We start from the raw sequence: 17,648 nt of genomic DNA, 5'->3' as shown, positions 1-17,648 counted from the left end.
CCTTCTCTGCCCCACAGCTTGGGCTTCTGCAGGCAGGGGGCACTGGGGTCCGGTGTGGGCTGAGTGGTCTGGAGGTGGCGGGGCACTGACAGCACAGGACTTGGGAATGAATGAGACAGAGAAAGGTGTGGCTCTCCTAAAGAGGACTGGTAGGAGGCACCACACGGGACTAGCACAGGACCCACAAGAATCTCCCCCAGGAGAGCCTGCCTGCCTGCCTTCCTTCCTTCCCTCCCTCCCTTCCGTCTCTTACTTCCTTTTCTCCTTTCTTCCTTCCCTCCCTTCTCTTCCTTCCCTTCCCTCCCCCTTCCTTCTTCCTTCCTTTCCTTCCTTTTTCCTTCCTTCCTTTTCTCTTTCCTTCCTTCTTTCTCTTCCCTCCCTCCCTTCCTTCCTCCCTTCCTTCTCTTCCTTCCCTTCCCTTCCTCCCTTCCTTTTCTCCTTCCTTCCCTTACTTCTCTTCCCTCCCTCCCTTTCTTTCTCCTTCCTTCCTTTCTTTCCTTCCTTTCTCTCTTTCTTTTTCTCCCCTCCCCTCCCTTCTCCTCCCTTCCCTTCCCCTCCTCTCCTTTCTCTCCTTTCTCCTTCTCCTTTCTTTTTTTCTTCTTGAGACAGGGTCTCGCTCTGTCATTCAGGCTGGAATGCAGTGGTGTGATCTTGGCTCACTGCAGCCTCTACCACCTGGGCTCAAGCAATCCTCCCACCTCAGCCTCCCAAGTAGCTGGAACTACAAGTGTGTGCCACCTCACCTGGCTAAGTTTTAAAGTATTCAGAGAGACGAGGTCTTTCTCTGTTGACCAGGCTGGTCTTGAACTCCTGGGCTTAAGCCATCTTCCTGCCTCAGCCTCCCACAGTGTGGGCATTACAGGTGTGACCTACTGCCTCTGGCTAGGAGGGCATTTTTTTTTTTTTTTTTTTTTGAGACGGAGTCTCACTCCGTTGCCCAGGCTGGAGTGCAGTGGTGCGATCTCGGCTCACTGCAAGCTCCACCTCCTGGCTTCACGCCATTCTTCTGCCTCAGCCTCCCAAGTAGCTGGGACTACAGGCGCCCGCCACCATGCCCAGCTAATTTTTTTTGTATTTTTAGTAGAGACGGGGTTTCACCGTGTTAGCCAGGATGGTCTCAATCTCCGGACCTCGTGATCCGCCCGCCTCGGCCTCCCAAAGTGCTGGGATTATAGGCGTGAGCCCCCACGCCTGGCCTTAGGAGGGCCATTCTTACCTGTTCACAGCACCCATCTCCCAGGAAAGGCCTCAGGTCTCAGGAGGGAAGAGTCAGGGAGACTCTGGATTCTCATCTTGTGCCCATAGAGCATTTTTTTTTTTTTTTTGAGATTAAGTCTCTCTCTGTTGCCCAGACTGGAGTGCAGTGGCGCCATCTCTGCTCACTGCAATCTCCGCTTCCCGGGTTCAAGCAATTATCCCGCCTCAGCCCCCCAAGTAGCTGGGATTACAGGCATGTGCCACCATACCCAGCTGATTTTTTGTATTTTTAGTAGAGACCGGGTTTCACCAAGCTGGTCCGGCTGGTCTGGAACTCCTGACCTCGTGATCCACCCGCCTCGGCCTCCCAAAGTGCTGGAATTACAGGCGTGCACCACCGCGCTCGGCCAGCGGTTTTTTTTTTTTAAATCATGTGCATATATTACTTTTACAATTAAAACAGACTTTTAAAAGTTTCGTAATGCCCCTTTTTGCATACTACAAACATTCTGGACTCCTTAAAATTGATGTGGGCTGGAAGTTGCTAGTCAGGAAATGGAACTACCAGGTGTGCCTCCTTCACTGGGGCCCTTCCGGCCCAGTGGGCCACTTTCCCTGTTCCCTGTGGAGCAAGCTCAGAGGCACTGCTAGGGGGTTGGGCAGTAAGATTTTTGCCTTTCCTCAAAGGGGCCTGGGATCTGCTTCACTCAAGGCTGGTGCAGAGCACTCACATGGAGATTGGAGATTGACTCTTACGGAAGAGGCAGTCAGTCAGTCCTTCCCTCGGGAATCTGAGTCAGAGAGGCCAGTGCACACCAGCCTGTGTTATCCGAGGAGGAAGGGGAGGGCATTCCCTGTGAGGCTAGCATCATCATGTCCTTCCCTTGTTGACCTTTCCCACCCTGGGGACAGGACCAGCAGGATTTCCTGAGGGGTCAGTGTGTGTCCCCTTAGGTGAAGCCAAGGCCGTCAGCTCTCCCTGTGTAAGTCTGGGTGTCCATACATGTGACCTGTTTGGACATTGCTGTGTCAGAATATGACAGTGTCCCATGCTAGGTGAGGCCAATGCCTGTATTTTAGCATCTGGGCGATTAGACCTCAGGGTGCCTGGATTTCAGCATCCATGTGTCCAGGCTGTGGCATGTCTCAGTGTCAGGGTGCTGGTGAGGGACGGCTGTTTTCTACATGCCAGGGTGTTGTGCAATACAGTGTGCTTGTGTACACCGGGGATCTGCTGTGTCCCATGTGTTTCTATGTGTTAGGAGGTCATTGTGTGCCTGCATGCTAGTATTTGTGTGTTTGTGTAGTGACATCTTTGTTTGGGGGCATGCTGTTACATACCTTTGTGTCTATGTGTCCGGCCAACTACATGCATGTGTTTGTGTGTGTTGGTGTTTGCTGGTGTCAGTGTCATTGAGCCTCTGTGTATGAGTGTCTGTGTGTGGTTTATGCTCTTATCTGATTGCTGTGTGTATGTGTGTGTGCTGTGATCTGTGTGTGTTTGAGACAGGGTCTTGCTCTGTTGCCCAGGCTGGAGTGTGTATGATTGCTCTGTGTGTGTGTGTGTGTGTGTGTGTGTTTGAGACAGGGTCTTGCTCTGTTGCCCAGGCTGGAGTGTGTCTTATTGCTGTGCGTGTGTGTGTGTGTGTGTGTGTGCTGTGATCTGTGTGTGTTTGAGACAGGGTCTTGCTCTGTTGCCCAGGCTGGAGTGTGTCTGATTGCTGTGTGTGTGTGTGTGTGTGTGTGTGTGTGTGTGTGTGTGTGTGTGTGTGTGTTTGAGACAGGGTCTTGCTCTGTTGCCCAGGCTGGAGTGTGTCTTATTGCTGTGTGTGTGTGTGTGTGTGTGTGTGTTTGAGACAGGGTCTTGCTCTGTTGTCCAGGCTGGAGTGTGTCTGATTGCTCTGTGTGTGTGTGTGTGTGCTGTGATCTGTGTGTGTTTGAGACAGGGTCTTGCTCTGTTGCCCAGGCTGGAGTGTGTCTTATTGCTGTGTGTGTGTGTGTGTGTGTGTGTGTGTGTGTGTGTTTGAGACAGGGTCTTGCTCTGTTGTCCAGGCTGGAGTGTGTCTGATTGCTGTGTGTGTGTGTGTGTGTGCGTGTGTGTGTGTGCTGTGATCTGTGTGTGTTTGAGACAGGGTCTTGCTCTGTTGTCCAGGCTGGAGTGCAGTTGTGTGGTCGGAGCTCACTGTGCCTTGAACTCCTGGACTCAAGGAATCTTCCTGCCTCAGCCTCCCAAGTAGCTGGGACTACAGGTATGTGCCACCATATGCCTGGCTAGTTTCAAAGGTTTTTTGTAGAGATGGGGTCTTGCTGCGTCGCACAGGCTGGTCTTGAACTCCTGGCCTCCAGCGATACTCCTGCCTTGGTCTCCCACAGTGCTGGGATTGCAGGCGTGAGCCACCGTGCCAGGCCAGATGTTCGTGTTTTATCCCTGAACGTGTGAATGGGATCATATTGGGAAAAGGGTATTTGCAGATGTGATTAAAGATCTTGTGATGAGGAGATTATCCTGTATTACCTAGGTGGCCCCAAATCCAAGCATCCTTACAAGAGAGAGACAGAGGGAGATCTGAGAGAAGAGGAGGAGGTGATCTGATTACAGAGGCGGAGACGGGTAATGCCCATGCGCCCGAGTTCCCCCGGCAGCCACTGGAAGCTGGAGAGGTGAGGAGTCTTCCCAGGAGGCCCCGAGGGAGCTGGATTTTGGACTGCGGCCTCCAGAACTCCAGAGAGAATGAATGTCTGCTGTTCTCACCCCTCGGTGGTCCTCTGTCATGGCAGCCGCAGGACCCTCACGCGCTGTCTGGGCCGTCCCTTCCAGCGTGTCGGGCGTTGTGTCCAGCACTGGAGGCCGCCCGCAGGTGTGGCTTGAGCCCTGTTTCCAGCCTCTGCGCGGGGTTGCCCAGATGCCCCTCCAGGGCGCGACGCCACTGCCCCCTGGTGGCCGCGGCTGCCCGGACGCCCTCTCCTCGCAGACCCAGCACGGCCAGCACTTGGGAACCAGCTTTATTTCTGATTTTTTTTTTTTTTTTTTTTTTTGTCAGAGTATAAAAAAGTGAGCGCAAAACAAGGAAGACGAGACAGGCGTGCGTGGGCCAGGGCAAGACAGAGGAGGAGGGAGGGAAGCAGAGGCAGAAGGGCCCCTTGGGCAAAGGCTGATGGTGGGAGGCGGGCAGAATACTTGCGCAGCCACACAGGGGCAGGGATGAGGGTCTCCCCGTGGTGGGGGCTTACGGGATGGGAGCGGCCAGGTCAGTTGTCCAAATTCCACCTGGGACCTGCAGTGAACAGCCTCGAGTCTGGCGGCTCAAAGCACACAGAGGGGACTGGGGGCTCATCCTTGTCTGTCCCTGAGATTTTCAGAAGCCCCAGGGGGATCAGGAGAGGGCAGAGGCGCAAGAGAGCGGGGACGGCCAGGGCCGCCCTCACTGTCCTTCCGCCAGGCAGCACCAGCCCCAAACCACCCAGAGAGGGGTTGCTCAGGCCTCTGGGCGGGTGTAGGGGGAGTGGCCCTGGGGAGGCCTCTCTCCTGAATCCAGGCCTTCTTGGGAAAGCAGCAAAGGGAAGGCCCACGCACAAGGCCCTTGTTCTTGAGGGCGAGAGGGGAGAAGACCGTAAAAGCAAGATTTTCCCAAAGATAGGGCAGGGCGCACTGCTGAGCCTGGGCCCTGGGCACGGAGCCACCTGGGCAGGACGCACTGCTGAGCCTGGGCCCTGGGCACGGAGCCACCTGGGCAGGGCGCACTGCTGAGCCTGGGCCCTGGGCACGGAGCCACCTGGGCAGGGCGCACTGCTGAGCCTGGGCCCTGGGCACGGAGCCACCTGGGCAGGGCGCACTGCTGAGCCTGGGCCCTGGGCACGGAGCCACCTGGACAGGGCTGGGGTCCTCGTTGTGCCACATTTTGTCTCTGGCGCTTGGTCAACCTGGGCCTTTCCCAGCTTTACTTCTCATGAATAGAGGGGGAGTGGTGACGATGTATAAAGAATGATGAAAGTGCTTGGCGTGGTGCCCGTTAGGCAGGTGCTGATGGCCACTACTCTAGATGATGGGTTGGCCTGCTGGGCCCTGGCAGGGGCATGGGCACAAGCCACAGGGAGCCGAGGCAGCTTATGGCACCTGTGTGGGCCAACCTGGAGGTGCTGGGGAACGACCTAGAACTGGGCTGGGTGGGTGGACAGACAAGTGACTCAGCAGGCGATGGGGGACGGCATCACGTGGAGAGGGGAATGTAAATAAACAGACTCCCTGGGAGCCTGGGGAGGACATCCAAACCGGCTCTGGCTCCAGGCAGCTGCCCCACATGCTGCCAGCAGCACCAGGGGAGGGCTTGGGCTCAGGTCCCAGGAGGTGGGGCCACACTCAAGCAGTCCCCTACCCACCCAGCCCCAGGGCACGACCTGGAACGTACAACCAGAGGCGCCTGGAGGTGTGATCCTGGTCCTGTCTGTCCGTTGGGCCAGCCTGGCTGCCCCGGCATCCTGCAGGGTCCAAGAGGGGCTGCGGGGCCAGCCCAACCTCCTCCCTAGCCGTGGACTCCCGTCACAGTGCTGGGGTCTGGGTTCGAGCCTCAGCAGCAGCTAGGACATTTTCCCGAAGGAAGCTGTGTGAGGGAAGAGGGTGAGGACGGGGTGGGGTCTTTGGCATCAACTGCATTAGGGTCCTTACTGGGGTCATCCCACCCCGCTCTCAGAGGGGCTTCTCCATCAGCCCCCAGGCCTCTCTGGCACCTCACACTGACCTTGGCTGAGCAGCTGCAGGCTCCGCCCCTCCTCGCGCACCTGCAAGCGGAGCACCTGCTGCAGCACCTCCTGCCTCTGGGCCTCCTGGGCCAGCCCCATCCGCTGCAGCTTCTCCGCATTCAGCCGCAGCAGTGCCCGGCCTGGGGAGAGGAAAGAGGGGCTTAGCTGAGGCCAAGAGAGGCATCAAGAGCCAAGGCAAGGCTGGTGTGGTGATCCCAGCACTTTGGGAGGCCGAGGTGGGCAGATCACTTGAGGTCAGGAGTTCAAGACCAGCCTGGACAACATGGTGAAACCCCGTTTCTACTAAAAGTACAAAAATTAGCTGGGCTTGGTGGCGCGTGCCTGTAGTCCCAGCTACTCGGGAGGCTGAGGCGGGAGGATCACTTGAACCCGGGAGGCGGAGGTTGCAGTGAGCTGAGATGGTGCCACTGCGCTCCAGACCAGATGACAGAGCGAGACTCCTTCTCAGAAACAAACAAACAGACAAACAAACAAACTGAGCCAAGGCGGAAGCAGGGACTGAAAGAGAAAAAGGGAGGAGAGAGAGAGAGAGAGAGGAAGCGGGAAGCGGGAAGCGGGGTACAGAGAGACTCAGAGGGAGAAAGAGAACCAGCGAAACACATAGAGACTTAGAAGAGAGAGGCAGAGGGAAAGGAAGGAGAGCAAAAGGCAGGGACGGAACAGAGAAAAGCCAGATGAAGACAGCACAGAGAGATGGGAAGACACACAGAAGAAAGGCAGAGAGGTCTGGACACAGTGGCTCACGCCTATAATCCCAGCACTTTGGGAGGCTGAGGCGGGCAGATCACCTAAGATCAGGAGTTCGAGATCAGCCTGGGCAACACGGTGAAACCCCGTCTTTACTAAAAATACAAAATTAGCCAGGCATGGTGGTGCATGCCTGTAATCCCAGCTACTCCGGAGGCTGAGGCAGGAGAATCGCTTGAACCTGGGAGGCGGAGGATGTGGTGAGCCGAGATCGCACCATTGCACTCCAGCCTGGGCAACAAGATTAAATCTCTGTCTCACCAAAGAAAAAAAAAAAAAAAGAAAGGCAGAAAGATAGAAAAGACAGATTCTGCGGAGACGAAGACCAGAGGGGAGGTTGATTCACAGGAGAAACTAGACAGATGAAAACAATAGCAAGAAAAAGGCAGGCTAAGTGTGGGGAAGAGACGCACTGAGGCAGTTAGCCCCACTCCCACAGCACCCTCAGTGCCACTGTACCAGTGATGGCATGCTGGGAGAAGGCCTCCACGTAGACGAGGTAGTTGTGGGGACAGTGCTTCTTGAGCCACTTGCAGACGTCCTGCTGACTCCACAGGACCACGGGCCGGGTCAGGCCACCCAGCGAGGGGCTTGTGTGGTACAGGCCATAGTGGTCAGAGTATAGCCGGCCCTGCAGGGGAGGGGTGTGGCAGGCAGAGTGAGAGTGGTGGAGAAGGAGGGCAGGGACGGAGGTGGGTGGAGTGGGTGGGTACCTGGGGGGTCTCTGTGCCGGGCTGCTGCAGGAGCTTGATTGGCCTGCTGCTGGCCGCCCTCTGGCTGCGGGAGTCATGCCACGTGAGGCTGGTGCCAGGTGTCCGAGGCAAGTGGCAGGGGATGCTCTCAGCTGACACCGTGTGCTCCAGGAGGGTCTGGCAGAAGCTGAAGTGGGCAGTGGCTGTGTGTGGGGATGCCTGGTCAGGGCAGTCAAGGGCAGAACTAGAGGCTTCCTCTACTTGAGAGCTAGCTCCTTGCCCCATCTCCTTCACACTAGTGCGGGAAATCACTTCCCCAGTGAGGGGTTCCCAAGCCTCCAAAGGTAGAAGGAAGTGTGCAGGACCTGTTTCGAGGACCTGACCCAGGGGAGCAGGATGGATTCTGCTTAGATCAGAAGATGTGCCCTCTAGGGAAGGGAACCTGAGACATATGACAAGAGGAGTTATCCTGGGACAGCCCTGACCTCATCCTTGCTTTGGGCTGGCCCACAAGCCTTGCACACGCCACACTAGACCAGGAAGTGCACACACGGCCTGCTTTGAGCAAAGGCAGGTCCCGAGTCCGGGGAGGTCGTCTGTGCTGGGGAAACCGGGCTGAGGATGCTGCTTGCCCATCGCCATTGAAGGCATCCAGTTCACACAGCCCTATCTGGTGTTGGGGCCCGACTCACTGACTATGACTCATTGACAGCCTGAACCGTGGGCCAGCTGACAAGCAGGGCTCACTCTGCAAACACGCGCTGGGCTCTCCGGCTGTGCCGCCCCCCACAGGGCCTGCAGGCCCAGGACAACACCGGCCACGTGAATGGTGGGTACCCATTGGATACGGGCGGGTCAGCACAGGTATGTGGGGTGCAGCCATTGCTTGGGGACCCACGGTGATGCTCTGTGCTCCCTCTTCCCACAGTAACTGCATTAAAGCGTTTCATCTGGGCGTTGTCATCATCTCTGGGGACACTGCTGACCTGAGTCTGGGGAGGCAGGCGTCTTGATCCAGGTCTGGTTACATAGGGGCACCCCACATTCATTGTGAATGAATGAATGAATAAGGGCTCTATATGGTGTCTGCAAGTGAACAGAGCCTGTGGGGAGACAGAAGGTGGGCACAGGCCTGCCCCTGTCTTTAAGCACACAGGCCTTCAGCAGGGCGGGTGAGGTTCCCATGCCAGGCCCTCACCCCATCCACCCTAGAGTGAGAGACCCTCCCGGCCTCAGACTCAGCCACCCACTCCATACCCAGGGCAGGGGTTGGGGATGTGTCTAGGGGGTCTAAGTATCAGCGAAAACCACATCCTACTTCACCGTCCTCCCACCCGTGTAAGACTTATGAGACATAACACCTTCTGCCCCCATTCTTGCAACTTTCAGGAACCAGACCCCTGGTGACTCCAAATTTGAGGTCTGGGGTCAGCAGAGGGTGTGTTCAGTGGGCCACCGCCCCGAGGTAGCCCCTAGTGCTGTGGGAAAAGGCTTATTCTAAGCCCGCGCCTTCCAGCGGACAGGCCCCTTGGTCTCCGGGCTTTGCAGGGCCTCGAGCGGCGGGGCTGGTGCAGAAGCGCGCGGCAGTCCGGGGAACCCGTCGGACTCCTCAGCCCGCATGGCACCTGCCCCGGCCAAGCAGGCTCCGCCCATTTCCTGCCCTCACTCCGGGAGGGAGTTCCGTCCGTCCCGCGGTCTGTCGGTCCGGTCCCTCCCGCCCCAACGTCAGGATTCCAGAAGGAAATGGGGCGGGGGCACCGAGGCGGGATGTGACCTCGGCCCCCTCTCGGCCCCACTGCAAAGGCTGGGGAGGGTTTTCTCCGCGCGCAGGAAAAGGTGACCCGAGCGTAGTGCCAGCCTGGACACTGGCGCCCCGGCTTGTCACCCCCTCACCCCAAGCCAAGGGCGCGCTGACCCCCAAGGCCTGAGGCTGGCTGCCCCCTAAAGCAGGACAAAGGCCACGGGACCCCGTTGAGCCGAGACGTCCGCCGAATACCCCCAGCCGCCGCCGCTCGAAGCCCGCCGGGTCCCGCCCCGCCCCCGTGCCTCTGGGTCCCTGAGACCCCCGCCCGAGAAATCGCCGCTTCCCGGTCCAGCCCCGCTCACCGTCCACATCCCGGCGCTCCCCGAAGCCCGCGCGCACTGCCCCGGCGCGGCCACGCGGGGGGCTCAGCTTGGACCTCAGCTCGGTGAACATGGGGCCCGCGGGTGCCGGGCCCGCGCACACGCCCCTCGCCGAGTGCAGGGCGGCCGGTGTGGCCGGCGGGGAACGCGCGCCGCCGCCCCGCCCCGCCCCAGCCGGCCCCGCGCCCGAGCCGGTCCCCGCGGCCCGCGAGTGTGCGCGGCGAGGCACCTGCCGCCGAGCCCTGTGTGCCGGGCGCGCTCCGGGAGCTCCGAGGTGTGTCGGCGGCGCGCGGGCCTGCGTGCACCAAGGCTGTCCTCCAGGGCGAGGGGCGTCCGTGCGCCCCTGGGCACGGCTCCGCGGAGGAGAGTCCCCGTGCACCTGCCGGGGGTCCTCTGAGGTTGGGCCCCTCTGTGCGTGGGGGTGGGCTGAGGGGCATCTTACAGGGGCCTTCTACCTACCGGCGCCAGGACAAGGGGCAGGTCAACCCCTCCCACACACTTCCCTCGGTCTCCTACCTCTTTACTCGCCCTCAAATAGGCACCCGCTTCCCCGGAGAAACCAGCTTGGCTCTTCTTACCGCCCACCCCACTGTGAACATCAGGGTGGTTCTCCTTTCCCTCTGCAGCCCCGGAACCTGGCTCAGTGCCCGGGGGAGAGGGGGCGGTACAGTGCTCTGTAACTGAAAGGGGTTTGCCTGGAGATGGGGCCGAGAGGAACTGAAGGAGGCTGTAGCAGGCCGGAGCAGTGTGTTTGCTCCAGGACTCCAGTGAGAAGTGCTGGGATGGGGCTGGACTAGGGAACTGTGGTTGCCTGGTGCAGCAGCAGGCCAGGCTTGCAACCAGCTATTCGGCTTGCTCTGCCCAGGAGCCTGGGTGCTCTCCCTGGGTGTATGTAGGGGCTCTGGAGGATGTCTTACAGCAGAAGGACCAGAGATGCACACAGACATGTAGAAATGCATGCACAGAGTACGGTCATGCACGTGCACCCAAAACACAAGCACACGTGACCTCTGTGCACACACCCCACTAATCACACACACAGAATTCACCCACATGCTTGACAGCCATGTTCATGTACTGACGTGTTCCCGACAGCTCAACTGCGGTTATTTATTTCGTCAACTAGCTCTCCAGGAGCTGAGGATGTGGCCCTCACCAGAATGTCCAAGGCATGTTGGCGGACGTGGGTGGGGTCTCTAGTCCCACTGGAGGGACAGATGCCTGAATGGGGGTTCAAGAATATGAGTGCTAAAAGCGTAAGGCAGCAGTGTGCGCACAGGACGCACACAGACAGGTGTGCCCATAACCAGTACACACAAGCTCTACACAACTGGACAGGGTACAGCTCTGCTCGGAAGTGATCAGGGCCCACCTGGGGCGAGGGCGGGCAGCCGGGCTGGTTCAGAGGGAGGGGACCATGGGTCCTACTCTCACAGACAGGTCTCCTCGGGAATGCATCAGAGCACACGGGAAGTAGCAATGCCCCAGGCTGTTTTTGGCCCCCCGGGGCCAGTTACGGTCCCAGTGCAAGCTCGGCCTGGCTCCTTCCGCCTCGCCACGAGGAGGCGCTCCCGCGCACGCGCCTGCCACGTCCCCGCCCCCTAGCCGCAGCCGGAAGTCGTCGAACCAGCACGTCGGGGCTTCCGCCCAGGGAATCAAAAGTGGGCGGGGCGTGTGCGGACTGAGCGCTGTGCTTCCGGGGCGCGGGTGACGCGACGACGGCGACACCTTGCTACGGAGTGCCTTGGACGTCGAAGCCTAGAGTCTCTGCGTCTTCCCCTCTTCCGCTGCCTCATTCCTTTCCTTCCTAGCCTTGGTCGTCGCCGCCGCCATGAACAAGAAGAAGAAACCGTTCCTGGGGATGCCTGCGCCGCTCGGCTACGTGCCGGGGCTGGGCCGGGGGTGAGGCCTGGGGCGGCGCGCGAGGGGCGGGGACCCGGCTATGGGAGCGCAGTGCGCGTGTTTGGGGGCGGGGGTCTGTGGCCGCGCAGTCTAAAAGACGCTTGGTGGATCGGCTTAATCCCTGCAGGAAGCAACGGGCTTAGGGGTCATGACATACCTGTGTGTGCACCCTGCTTGCCGCCTAGGTGTGACATATTGACTCTCAGCCCAGTGTTTTGGTCTGTAAGATGGGTAATGCTGTATGCAGTCTGCAGTGAGGAGTAGAGGAATCTGATGTGTAGTGGAAACACGCGACCACCTTCCCCAGGTCGGGCTGACACCGCCCCCCCCCGCCCCGCCCCGCCTTAAGCGTGCCTGGGTCCTCTATGCCTGCAACACAGATGACCACCATACGTTGTTGGATAAGTGAGCAGTCGTTATTATCCTATTTGGCTATTCATTTGATGAGGAACACTACTGAGTTTTTCTTGGTAGTGGTATTATATTAGAATCTGTGGGGCACACACAAGGCTCCGATATTGACAGCATCTTCAGAGGACCCGAAGCTCACTAAGGAGGGTTTGGTATTAGGATAAATAAGTACGTAAAGAGGACCAGATTTAGAAGCAAATGCTTAATGGAGAGTAGCATTGGAGCCAAGTTTAGTAAGAGAGCTGGACTTAGGGCTGTAGAAACAGTAACGATAGAAGAGAAACTGACATTCTGTGTGTGGGAGTTCAAAAAAAGTGAGGCAAGGAGGAAGCCCAGGGAACAGGAGGGAGTCCAGTGTGAGTGGAATGTGCAGCGAATAGAATAGAGCTCAGGAGATTGGAGGGGCCTTGAGCATCAGGCTAGAGCTCCTGGAGACGTTAGAAAGATCATGATCCTTCAGAATTATTATTATTATTTTATTATTTTTGAGACGAAGTCTTGCTCTGTCGCCCAAGCTGGAGTGCAGTGGCGCAATCTCAGCTCACTGCAATCTCCTTCCCCCGGGTTCAAGCAATTCTCTGCCTCAGCCTCCTGAGTAGCTGGGATTACAGGCGCCCGCTACCACGCCCGGCTAATTTTTGTATTTTTTTTTTTTGAGACGGAGTCTCGCTCTTTCACCCAGGCTGGAGTGCAGTGGCGCGATCTCGGCTCACTGCAGGCTCCGCCCCCCGGGGTTCACGCCATTCTCCTGCCTCAGCCTCCTGCGTAGCTGGGACTACAGGCGCCCGCCACCTCGCCTGGCTAATTTTTTGTATTTTTAGTGGAGACGGGGTTTCACCGTGTTAGCCAGGATGGTCTCGATCTCCTGACCTGGTGATCCGCCCGCCTCGGCCTCCCAAAGTGTTGGGATTACAGGCGTGAGCCACCACGCCCGCCCCAGAATTTTTTAGTCGGAGCTGTTTTGGGAAGAATCATCTGGCAGAGCATGGGTTGAAGTAGAGGAAGGCTAAAGGCAGGGAGAGCTAACTTGGTTTCCAGCTGTGATGGGAGTCATAGTCTGGGAAGGAGGGATTTTGAAGGTGGATTCATTAGTACTTGGGGACAGACAGGATGGGGAAAGTGGGAGAGGGAGGCAAAGATTACATCATGGTTCCATGGCATCTGGGACAGCTGTTATCAGCTGAAACACCCCAGAGCAGCTGTAAGGTGGGCACAGAAGAGCTCAGTGTGGGCCAAGTTGGGTTTAAGGGCCTGGTTGGATGTGGAGGGGGAGATGATCGAAGCCTTAGGGTGGAGAGAGATTGCCTTGTTAACATCATCCGGGTAGGCCGAAACCGTCAGGTAAGCAGAGAAGATCGGAAGTGTTTGAGACTGCAATTCCTTGTCACCAGGATCTTTGGAGGTTTCCCAAAGGTGTTAGAAAAAGAGGTGTTAGTTAGTGATAACCAGGGGTGGAGAAGAGCACAGGAACAGAGTCATTCAGATACCGGGTGTCTTGGGGGTCTCCTGCAGCGCCACTGGCTTCACCACGCGGTCAGACATTGGGCCCGCCCGTGATGCAAATGACCCTGTGGATGATCGCCATGCACCCCCAGGCAAGAGAACCGTTGGGGACCAGATGAAGAAAAACCAGGCTGCTGATGATGACGACGAGGATCTAAATGACACCAATTACGATGAGGTGAGATGTGTCTGGCTTTTGTGGCTCCTCCAGCCAGTCTCTGGAAGCAGCTGACCTAACCAGTATGTGCTGGTGTCTGTAATGAATGGCTTGGAGTGGCTCATGCATTTAAATTTTCGCTATTCATGGAACATCTTTACTGAGAGTGAGAGGGAGCAGGAAAAACATGGAGAAATGTGCACTTTTTGTCCCTCAGAAGAGATGTTCTTGCAGATGTTAGGACCACTGCCTTGGCATTTCCTATTGGTCAGTCTTTTTTTTTTTTTTTTTTTTTTTTGAGACAGAGTTTCGCTCTTGTTGGCCAGGCTGGAGTGCAGTGGTGCGATCTCAGCTCACTGTGACCTCTGCTTCCTGGGTTCAAGCGATTCTTGTGCCTCAGCCTCCTGAGTAACTGGGATTACAGGCATGCGCCACCATGTCCGGCTAATTTTGTATTTTTAGTAGAGACGGGGTTTCTCCATGTTGGTCAGGCTGGTCTTGAACTCCTGACTTCAGGTTATCCGCCCGCTTCGGCCTCCCAAAGTGCTGGGATTACAGGCATGAGCCACTGCGCCTGGCTGCCAGTCTTTAATGATAAAAACTTAAAGTGGAATTGGTGATAGTGTTTGCTTTTTTTAGCTTTAGTGCTTGCCCTCTAAAAAGGCATCTAAAGAAAAACTTCAGCTGACTGAATACCGATTAACTGTCCTCTAACAGATGACATTTTTCCTCTGAGGAAAATTTTTAAAAATAATTTTAGCGGCTGGGCGCGGTGGCTCACGCTTGTAATCCCAGCACTTTGGGAGGCTGAGGCGGGCGGATCACGAGGTCAGGAGATCAAGACCACGGTGAAACCCTGTCTCTACTAAAAAAAAATATAAAAAAATTAGCCGGGCGTGGTGGCGGGCGCGGTGGCGGGCGCCTGTAGTCTCAGCTACTCAGAGAGGCTGAGGCAGGAGAATGGCGTGAACCCGGGAGGCGGAGCTTGCAGTGAGCCGAGATCGCGCCACTGCACTCCAGCCTGGGCGACAGAGCAAGACTCCGTCTCAAAAAAAAAAAAAAAAAAATTTTAGCTTTGAGGCCAGGCGCGATGGCTCACACCTATAATCCCTGCACTTTGGGAGGCTGAGGCAGGCGTACCATGAGTTCAGGATATCAAGACCATCCTGGCTAACATGGTGAAACCCCGTCTCTACTAAAACTACACAAAAGTTAGCTGTGCGTGGTGGCGTGAACCTGTAGTCCCAGCTACTCGGGAGGCTGAGGCAGGAGAATGCTGTGAACCCAGGAGGCAGAGGTTGCCGTGAGCTGAGATTGCGCCACTGCACTCCAGCCTTGGCGAGAGTGCGAGACTCTTTCTCAAAAAAAAAAAAAATTAGTTTTGAAATAATTTTAAATTTGCAGGAACTTGCAAAAATAGTGCCAAAAAAAAAAAAAACTTTCTGCATATCTTTCACCAAGCGTCTCCCCATGTTATATGACCTTAGTGCAGTTATTGAAACGAAAGAGTTAACATTGACACAGTACTATTAACTAATCTGTCAGTCGTATTTGCATTTCATGTTTTTCCATGAACGTCCGCTTTCTGGCTTAGGCTCAGTCCAGGATCCCCCATTGCATTTCGTCATGTCTCCTTGGTCCCTTCCAATTGGAGGGCTCCTCTGTCTTTCATGCCCTTGACGCTTGAAGAGTAGTCACCAGTTGTATTGTAGACTGTCCCTCGATTTGGCTTCTTTGGCTGAAGAAAATGATTTAGCAAGTATTTCACAAGTAGAGCTCTTCTCTGTTTCTGGTGGTAGGAATGGTGTTGGAGGAAAAGCTGACCTCTACACATGTTGTTTGCTTCTCAGTTTAATGGCTATGCTGGGAGCCTCTTCTCAAGTGGACCCTATGAGAAAGATGATGAGGAAGCAGATGCTATTTATGCAGCCCTGGATAAAAGGATGGATGAAAGAAGAAAAGAAAGACGGTAAAAGACATTGTTGCCTTTCACAATATTTATCCAACTTAAAAAAAAGTTTTTGAGGCCAGGTGCAGTGGCTCACGTGTGTAATCCTAGCACTTTGAGAGGCCGAGGTAGGACGATAGCTAGAGCCCAGGGGTTTGAGACCAGTGTGGGCAACATAGCGAGACCTCATCTCTACAGATAATTTAAAAATTAGCCAGATGGTGCACACCTGTAGTCCCAGCTCCTTGGGTGGCTGAGGTGCCCAGGAGGTAGAAACTGCAGTGAGCCATGATCATGTCACTGCATTCTAGCCTGGTTGACATAGTGAGACCCTGTCTCCAAAAAAAAAAAAAAAAAGTTTGTTTTGAATTGTTTTATATTTGGAGAAAAGTTGCAATAGTGTATGCGTGTCTGCCTAGCTCTTAGGCTACCCGAGGGTCTTGGTCTGTCGTAGCCATGCCTGGATAAGCACTGGGCTGTTACAGAACAGCCTTAGGGCCTGGAGGCTGCAGTGGAGAGCTTAAGAACTCTTAAGTTTTTCCAGAAATCAGCAGAATTTTGTGGATTACTTTTATGATACATCAGGGTTACCATCTTTGAAAAGGGCCTACTGACTTGATTATGATATGTTGAGTAATTTGCAAATGAATTAAAGATGTCAAACGGCACATACAAGCTACCAAGATGGAACCATGAAGAAATCCCAAACCTGAACAGACCAATAAAAAGTAATGAGATCAAAGCTGTAACAGAAAGTGTCCTAGCAGAGAAAATCTCAGGATCTGATTGCTTCATTGCTGAATTTTACCAAATATTTGAAGAAGAACTAATATTAATTCTACTCAAACTATTCTGAAAAATAGAGGAGGGAATACTTCCAAACTTATTCTACAGAACCAGTATTACCCTGATGCCAAAACCAGACAAAGACACACTGAAAAATGAAAATGTTAGGTCAGTATCCCTGATGAACACTGATGCAGAAATCAGCAGAATACTAGCAAACCATATTCAACAACACATTAGAAAGATGGTTCATCGGCCAAGCACAGTGGCTCACGCCTGTAATTCTAGCACTTTTGGAGGCCGAGGTGGGCGGATCATGGGTCATCTGAAGTCAGGATCAGATGACCAGACCAGTCTGGCCAACCTAGTGAAACCCAGTCTCTACTAAAAATACAAAATTTAGCCGGGCCTGGTGGGTGGTGTATGCCTGTAATCCCAGCTACTTGGGAGGCTGAGGCAAGAGAATCGCTTGAACTGGGGAGGTGGAGGTTGCAGTGAGCTGAGGTCACGACATTGCACTCTAGCCTGGGAGACCAGAGCAAGACTCCATCTCAAAAAAAAAAAAGATCGTTCATCATGACCAAGTGGCATTTTCTCCAGGGATACAAGTGCAAGGGTGTTTCAACATATGCAAATTAATCAGTGTTAATACATCATATCAACAGAATGAAGGACAAAAACCATACGATCATTTTTTTTTTTTTTTTTTGAGACGGAGTCTCGCTGTGTTGCCCAGGCTGGAGTGCAGTGGCGCAGTTTCAGCTCACTGCAACCTCCACCTCCCAGGTTCAAGTGATTCTACTGCCTTAGCCTCCTGAGTAGCTGGGACTGCAGTCGCCTGCCACCACGCCCAGCTAATTTTTTGTATTTGTATTTTTAGTAGAGATGGGATTTCACTGTGTTAGCCAGGATGGTCTTGATTTCCTGACCTCGTGATCTGCCTGCCTCAGCCTCCCAAAGTGCTAGGATTACAGGCGTGAGCCACCGTGCCTGGCCTGAGCCTCTGTGCCCGGCCTGATCATTTTAATTGATTCTGAAAATGCACTTGATAAAATTCAACATTCCTTGATGATAAAAACTCTCGAAAAACTGGGTATGGAAGAAACATACCTCGGCCGGGCACGGTGGCTCATGCCTGTAATCCCAGCACTTTGGGAGGCCGAGACGGGTGGATCACGAGGTCAGGAGATTGAGACCATCCTGGCTAACACAGTGAAACCCCGTCTCTACTAAAAATACAAAACATTAGCCGGGCGCGGTGGCAGGTGCCTGTAGTCCCAGCTACTCGGAAGGCTGAGGCAGGAGAATGGCGTGAACCTGGGAGGCGGAGCTTGCAGTGAGCCGAGATTGCGCCACTGCACTCCAGCCTGGGCAACAGAGCGAGACTCTGCCTCAAAAAAAAAAAAAAAAAAAAAAAAAAGAA

The 17,648-nt window shown here is 55.1% G+C and overlaps 2 protein-coding genes across 4 annotated transcripts in view; one reads left to right on the top strand and one right to left on the bottom strand.

Annotated features, from left to right (window-relative positions):
- Window positions 1–4,185: 4,185 nt before the first annotated feature.
- SAMD10 (sterile alpha motif domain containing 10) lies at window positions 4,186–9,691 on the bottom strand. Of its 3 annotated transcripts, XR_010119502.1 has the most exons (6): window positions 8,381–9,453; window positions 7,416–7,597; window positions 7,162–7,333; window positions 5,934–6,074; window positions 5,063–5,795; window positions 4,186–4,878 (listed from the first exon to the last, which is right to left on the bottom strand). XR_010119502.1 is itself a non-coding variant. In XM_055266505.2 (5 exons), exons 1-5 carry the CDS (start codon window positions 9,589–9,591, stop codon window positions 5,773–5,775), a joined length of 609 nt encoding a protein of 202 aa, XP_055122480.1. In that variant the 5' UTR covers window positions 9,592–9,691; the 3' UTR covers window positions 4,186–5,772. The 3 variants fall into 3 exon arrangements, 2 of the variants coding, with proteins under 2 accessions (XP_055122480.1, XP_055122479.2); XM_055266505.2 differs by lacking the exon at window positions 8,381–9,453 and adding an exon at window positions 9,501–9,691 and having other exon boundaries at window positions 4,186–5,795; XM_055266504.2 differs by having other exon boundaries at window positions 4,186–5,795.
- A 1,449-nt stretch (window positions 9,692–11,140) lies between these two features.
- Window positions 11,141–17,648, top strand: part of PRPF6 (pre-mRNA processing factor 6) — a 50,511-nt gene continuing 44,003 nt past the window's right edge. Inside the window, exons 1-3 of the mRNA XM_055266488.2 lie at window positions 11,141–11,420; window positions 13,344–13,512; window positions 15,342–15,460. Coding sequence (XP_055122463.1) covers window positions 11,350–11,420; window positions 13,344–13,512; window positions 15,342–15,460 — 359 coding nt within the window. The 5' untranslated portion in view covers window positions 11,141–11,349. The remainder of the gene's footprint in view (window positions 11,421–13,343; window positions 13,513–15,341; window positions 15,461–17,648) is intronic.

This window comes from Symphalangus syndactylus, chromosome 24, assembly GCF_028878055.3.
Source record: "Symphalangus syndactylus isolate Jambi chromosome 24, NHGRI_mSymSyn1-v2.1_pri, whole genome shotgun sequence".
Taxonomy (NCBI): Eukaryota; Metazoa; Chordata; class Mammalia; order Primates; family Hylobatidae; genus Symphalangus; species Symphalangus syndactylus.
Note: the sequence above shows the minus strand (reverse complement) of the source record. Positions and strands in the feature narration are given on the sequence as shown.